The sequence below is a fragment of the Cetorhinus maximus genome, chromosome 4 (assembly GCF_964194155.1).
Source record: "Cetorhinus maximus chromosome 4, sCetMax3.hap1.1, whole genome shotgun sequence".
Taxonomy (NCBI): Eukaryota; Metazoa; Chordata; class Chondrichthyes; order Lamniformes; family Cetorhinidae; genus Cetorhinus; species Cetorhinus maximus.
This window is the reverse complement of record NC_135882.1, coordinates 36679185-36686335: the sequence shown is the minus strand read 5'-3', so window position 1 is coordinate 36686335 and position 7151 is coordinate 36679185. Positions and strand designations below refer to the sequence as shown.

General features: G+C 41.0%; 1 protein-coding gene across 2 annotated transcripts in view; it reads right to left on the bottom strand.

Moving 5' to 3' along the window:
• Positions 1-537: 537 nt before the first annotated feature.
• oxr1a (oxidation resistance 1a) overlaps positions 538-7151 on the bottom strand; it is a 761068-nt gene continuing 754454 nt past the window's right edge. For both annotated transcript variants that reach the window (XM_078540076.1, XM_078540077.1), the window contains one exon: positions 538-2275. In XM_078540076.1, coding sequence (XP_078396202.1) covers positions 2140-2275 — 136 coding nt within the window. In that variant the 3' untranslated portion in view covers positions 538-2139. The remainder of the gene's footprint in view (positions 2276-7151) is intronic.

The window sequence follows — 7151 nt, the reverse complement described above, 5'->3', positions numbered from 1 at the left end:
GGTGGTGGAAGTCTTTGAATATTTTTAAGACAGAGGTGGATAGATTCTTGGTAAGCAAGGGAAGGGTGGGATGAATATTTCAAGTTACCAACAGATCAGCCATGCTTTTATTAAATGGCAGAGCAGGCTTGAGGGGTTGAATGGCCTACTCTTTGTTCGTATGAGACACTAGAAAATCTTGGATTGTTCTCATTGCAGCAAAGGTGGGGGGTGGGGGGGAAAGAAGGGATTTAATTGAGGTGTTCAAACTCTTGGGGGGCGTTTTACTAAAGTTGTAAGACTGGCAACGGAGATCAATAACCAGAAGTCACGATTAAAGGCAAATGAAAAGAGGTGATTAATGATCTGGAATACACTGCCTGAAAGGGTAATAGGAGCAGTTTTACTTGAAAAAGGAGGAATAAAACTGCAGAGTTATGGGTTAAAAGATGGGACTAATTGCATCGCTCTTTCCAAGAGCCATCAGATATGATGGGCCAACTGGTCTCCTCTTGGGCTGCATAATTCTATGAAACTGAATGAATTCAGACCAGGGTATATGGTTCCAATAATTTATTTTAAACTTCGTCACCATTACATTGCAGTATTGTGATAATTCTAGGATTATTTTAAATACTTCTTATAGCTATAGCTATAACTCCACAAAGACAATAATACTGCTGTGGAAGACTGAAAGGGAATAAAAGCTGCTGTATTTATTTACAGTTCACTTTCAAAATCTGTAAACATTCAGGCTACATCCTAACAAAATTACAGAACATTGGGCAGAAAGAGAGAACTGATGCTCTGCATTTTTCACATTTAGCATAAATAAACTTAGTCCACAAAATTCATATGCCCTTCTCAACTGTAGCAGCAAGCTGTCTCCCATCAGTCCAAAATTTTAAATTTGGAAATAAACTATACATGACTAAAACTAAAGCCAATAAAATTAACTGGCTTGTGTTCATTTCTGTCATAATTCAAAGTGCCATAAGCAACTCACCATTCCACTTCTCTAAACTGAGGAACAATACAGTTTTTACTTTAATTTACAGGATAATATACAATACATCTGAACAGCTGGATTTTCGCATGAAGATGATCACTTTCACACTCAGAACAGGAATATTTTCATAAAACACAATCAGGTTTCAGACTTGACTAAATACAGGGAAAACCTTTGTATTCTGAAACTATTCTGTTACTCTCAGGCTGGCATTATTCCTTTGCTGTGACAAGTACAGGAGTGATTGTTATATGTTGCCTAATAAGGTTGTTTGAGATCACATGACAGTAATCTGCAAATTCCACAAGTCTATAGAACTACCATCTACAGTACCTATAACTATTCTGTTTTAGGGTGGCGTTAGCTACACTCACAACATACACCCACTGACAGACAGCACAACTATGGGTACTCAGTTATGTGCTTGGGAGTTTGGTGTGCTATGAAGCTAAACAGCAGGATAAATATATGACCAATAAATACTGTATATGCTTCATCACTTTTGCAGGAAGCTACATTGGCATAATAAAAAAACCCTGCAAGATTCTGTTGACATTTATCCAGCAATGCATATAGCAACATTTCTACTACTTTCATTAGTTTTGTCACAATTAAGTCCTTTTAAAATGACTGAACATGTGAAACAAACTTAGCTGCGTTTTTCAGCTAACCCAAAATGCTGACGGTATCTGTCCCAAACCTGCAGCAGCAACATCAGAACAACAGCATTACCCAGATATTTTCGTCTAACAGATCAAAAGTAACATTTAATCCATTTCAGTGAGAATACCAATATTAGATTGATTTCTGACTCCATCAAATTCAGGCTTCAGTTTGATATCACTGGGTTTGTTGTGAGTTAATTTTATATGGACAACAGGGTGGCGGTTTGATTTCAAACACAAATTTTGTTATTTGTGGTGGCAACACTTATTCTTTGATCTTGCTCAGATTGAATGCAATTTTGCTTTAGTAATTTGTTAACAAAAGTGGTTGCGTTGCTCCACTGGAGACAGGAACATATAGATACAAAATAGTGTTTGTCATTTTTGATGTGCCTAGATTCAACTTTGCTACTGATGCTTGGTCAGGTTTGGGGCCCTGCATCTGAGGTGTTGAATATCTTCAGTGCTTATGCAAAGATCATCTTTTCACTCAAAAGCCCATATTTCAATGTCCTGTACATAGAAGTCTTCCTTTTTTGAAAGGATGTGATTGTCAAATGTTTTACACGAATGGCTGCGCCCATGGTATAGATCCCCGTCCAACCACAATCCAATTTCTCCTCTGTAAAGAAAACAGGAAATTAATTGGAGTGAACAACGAGTAGAAATATATTAATAATAGTTAACCAATTTAAGACATTTTGCATCGAAAAGTTGATTTATGCCAGATCTGAGGCTATAACCATCAACAAAAATTGGGCAGGTTAGACTCCTTAAAACATGAGACTTGATGGGAGTGTTTAAGCTAAGAACCAATTGAACAGTCTTTGACTACAACAGTAGCGGGTATAAATAGTGAGTAAGTAGTGAGAATGTGGAACCATAGAGCGGCTGAATAGCAATGACATAGGTGTTCACAAAAAGCAGAACAAATTCAACCCGGCCAATTACCTCTCCATCTCGATCATCAGCAAAGTGATGGAAGGTGTTATCAAGTGCCACTTACTCAACAATAACCCACTTAGCGACACTCAGTTTGGGTTCTGGCCGTGCCACTCGGCTCCTCATCTCATTACAACCTTGGTCCAAGAGGTGAGAGTGAAGCCCATGACATCAAGGCAGCATTTGACCGAGCATGCCTGTGCAAAGCTGGAGTCCATGAGAATCAGGGGGAAAACTTTCCACTGATTGGAGTCATACCTAGCTCAAAGGAAGATGGTTCTGATTGTTGGAGACCAATCATCTCAGTCCCAGGACATCACTGCAGGGGGTCCTAGGCTTCATCAGTGACCTTTTTGGTAATTATGGTTATACTTAGTATAATTTTAAGAATAATACATGTTAAGGAAGATCATATGATCTTTAGTACTCAATAGGAGAGTAGTGCGGGCTACCTCAGTAATCAGCAGTTAGTTGCTTGTTTAGAGAAAGAGTTTGAGTTGAAAGCACACACGTAGTTACTACTAAGTATCTTGTAAATAAACTTAAAGTTTCCACCTAAGAAGTGTCTGCGGATCAACTCTATCAATAGTGCCAACTCGGCCACCACTCTCAACACCTTCCCTTCATCATAAGGTGGGGAATAGATTGAACAATGTTCAGCATCATTCGCGACTCTTCAAATATTGAAGCATTCCGTGTCCATATACAAGCAAGACCTGGACAACATTCAGGCTTGGGCTGATAAGTAGCAAGTAACATTCATGCCACACAAGTGTCAGCAATGGCTGTTTCCAACAAGACAGAATCAAACCATCTCCCCATGACATTCAATTGCATTACCATAACTGACCACTAACATCAGCAACACTATTGACCAGAAACTGAACTAAATACTACTGCAAGAGCAGGTCAGAGGCTAGTGGCGAGCAACTCACCTCCTAATTCCCCAAAGGTTGCCCACCTTTTACAAGGCACAGCTCGGAAGGGTTGCTCTCTTCATTCTTGCTGCAGCTCCAACAACACTAAAGAAGCTTGACACCGTCCAGGACAAAGCAGTCTGCCAGTCAGGCACCACCTTAAACATTCACTCCCTTCAATACTGACACACAGTGGCAGCAGTGTGTACCGCCTACAAGATGCAGTGCAGCAACTCATCAAAGTTCCTTTGACAGTACTTTCCAAACCTATGACCTCTACCACCTAGAAGGGCAAGGGCAGCAGCTGCATGGAAACACCACCACCTGCAAGATTCCCCTCCAAACCACACACCATCTTGACTTGGAACAGCAGCGCCGTTCCTTCACTGACACTGGGTAAAAATCCTGGAACTCTCTTTTCCTAACAGCACTGTAGGTATACTACACCACAAGGACTGCAGCAGCTCACTACCACTTTTCTCCAGGGCAATTAACAATGGGCAATAAATGCTGGCCTAGCCAGCAGAAAGGCTTTTTCCTCTATTTATCTGTATCCTCCTTTCAAGACTTAACTCACCCCATAAATTCACCCCTTCTAAATTCCAGAGAATACAACCCTTGTTTGTGTAACCACCCCTCGCAATTCAATCCTAAAGACGAGGTAAACACTGGTAAATAACCTGGTGCCAAGGTTAAGGACATATCTTCTGTGCTGGAGAGGAACCTGGAGTGGGAGGGGAAGGATCCAGTTGTCGTGGTTCATGTAGATACCAATGACATAGATAGGACTGGGAAAGAGGTTCTTCTAAGGGACTACGCTCAGGGCTACATTAAAAAGCAGAACCACAAAAGGTAATAATCTCTGGATTACTACCTGAGCCACATGCAAATTGACGTGGGGTAAATAAGATTAGAGAGGTAAATGCATGGCTTAAAGATTGCTGTGGGAGAAATGGGTTCCGATTCATGGGGCACTGGCACCAGTACTGGGGAAGGAGGGAGCTGTTCTATTGAGACGGGCTTCATTTGAACCATGCTGGGACCAGTGTCCTGGCGAATCATATCAAGGGTTGTAGATAGAACTTCAAACTAATTAGAGGGGGGAAGGGAAGTTTAAAAAATCAAAAAGAAACTAGAGAGCAGAGGTGCAGTGTAGTGAAGAGGTGAACGATAATCAAAGTGTGACAGGAAGGGGCAGAAAATATAAGCAGAAGAGTGCAGTAGAAATTAGAACCAGAATGAGTAATAATGGAAAAAGTCAAAGCTTAAGGCTCTTCATCTGAATGCACGCAACATTTGTAACAAGATAGATGAGTTCACGGCACAAATAGAAATAAATGGATATGACTTGATAGCTGTTACTGAGATGTGATTGCAGGGTGACCAAGACTGGGAACTCAATATTTGAGGGTAATTGGCTTTCCGGAAAAATATGCAAAAGGAAAGGAAGGTGGGGTAGCTTTGTTAATCAAAGAAGGCATCAGTGCAGTGGTGAGTAGTAATTTGGTTGCAAAAGGTCGTGATGTGGAATCAGTTTGGGTGGAAATAAGGAATAGCAAGGGAAAGAAGTCACGGGTGGGAAGCCGTGTATAGGCCCCCGAAGAGTTGCCTCACTGTAGGACAAAGCATAAATCGGGAAATAATGGAGACGTGTGACAATTGTCATGGGTGATTTTAATCTGCATATTAACTGGGCAAATCAGATTGGTAGGGTTAACATGGAAGACGAATTTGTAGAGTGCATCAGGGATTGCTTCTTAGAGCAATACGTTGCAGAACCTACCCAGGAACAGGCTATTTTAGATCTAGTAATGTGTAAAGAGGTGGGATTAATAAGAGAGATCGTGGTTACGGATCTTCTAGGGTGTCGCGATCACAACATGGTCAAATTTCAAATTCAGTTTGAGGGCGAGCAACTTGGGTCTCAAGCCAGTGGCCTCAACTTAATTACAGAGGTATGAAGAAAGAGTTGTCTAAAGCTGGCTGGGAAAATAGACTAAGGGGAAGGTCAGTGCTTGAGCAGTAGCAGACACATAAGCAGATATTTCATAACGCTCAGCAAAAATTTATCCTGGTCAAAAAGGGCTCGATGAGAAGGGTAAACCACCCGTGGTTAACAAAGGGATCAAGAAGAGTATCCAATCAAAAACTAAGGCATACAAAGCAGCGAAAACTAGTCAGAGGTTTGGGAATTTTTTTTTTAGGAATCAGCAGCGGATGATTAAAAAGCTAATAAAGAGGGAGAAAATTGATTATGAAAGTAAATTGGCAACAAATATAAAAACAAACAACAAGAGCTTCTACGGGTATATAAAAAGAACGTGGCTAAAGTGAGCGTGGGACCCTTGGAGGATGCAACTGGAGAATTGATAATGGGGAACAGGGAAATGGCAGATAATTTAAACCAATTAGTCTCTACTGTGGTCAACACTATAAACATCCCAAAGTTATCAGATAAGCAAGGAGCTAATGAAAAGAAAGATCTTGTAACAGCCACTATCACGAGGGACAATGTATCTGACAAACTAATGGGGCTAGGGGCTAAAGGCAGACAAGTCACCAGGACCTCATGGCCTGCATCCAAGGGTTTTAAAGGAAGTGGCTGCAGAGATAGTGGAGGCTTGGTCAAAGTATTCCAGAACCCTCTGGATTCCGGGAGGGTCCAAACAGATTGGAAAACCGCTAATGTGATACCCCTGTTCAAGAAGGGAGGGAGACAAAAAGCAGGAAACTATAGGCCTAACATCTGTCATTAGGAAAATGTTAGAGTCCATTATTAAGGAAGAAACAGCAGGACATTTAGAAAAGCTTACTGCAATCAAACAGAGTCAATATGGTTTTGTGAAAGTGAAATAATATTTGACAAGTTTGCTAGAGTTCTTTGAGGATATAACAAGCAGAGTTGATAAAGGGGAGCCAGTAAATGTAGTGTATTTGGATTTGCAGAAGGCATTCGATAAGGTGCCACAAAAGGTTATTGCACAAGACAGGAGCTCACGGTATTGGGAGTAATGGGAGCATGGACTGAGGATTGGTTAACACACAGAAGATAGAGAGTTGGGATTAATGGGTCTTTTTCAGGTTAAACTAGTGAAGTGCCACAAGGATCAGTCCTAGGGCCTCAATTATTTACTATCTATATTAATGACTTGGGAGAGGGGATGGAGTGTAATGTATCCAAATTTGCTGATGATACAAAAATAAGTGGGAAGGCATGTTGTGATGAGGACATAGGGAATCTGCAAGGGGAGGTTGAGTGAGTGGACAAAAACTTGGCATATGGAGTTTAATGTAGGAAAGCATGAAGCCATGTACCTTGGTAGGAAGAATCAAAAGGCAGACTATTATTTAAATGGAGAGAGGCTCTAAAAAAGTGCAACACAGAGGGATCTGGGTGTTCTTGTGCATGAAACACAAACGTTAGCATGCAGGCGCAGCAGGCAATTAAGGCGGCAAATGGAATTTTGGCCTGTACTGCTAGGGGGTTGGAGTTTAAAAACGGAAGTTTTGTTACAACTGTACAGAGTGTTGGTGAGACTGCAAAACAGTTTTGGTCCCTTTATTTAAGAAAGGATATACTGGCATTGGGGGCAGTTCAGAAGAGATTCACTAGGCTGATTCCTGGGATTGACTTATCAA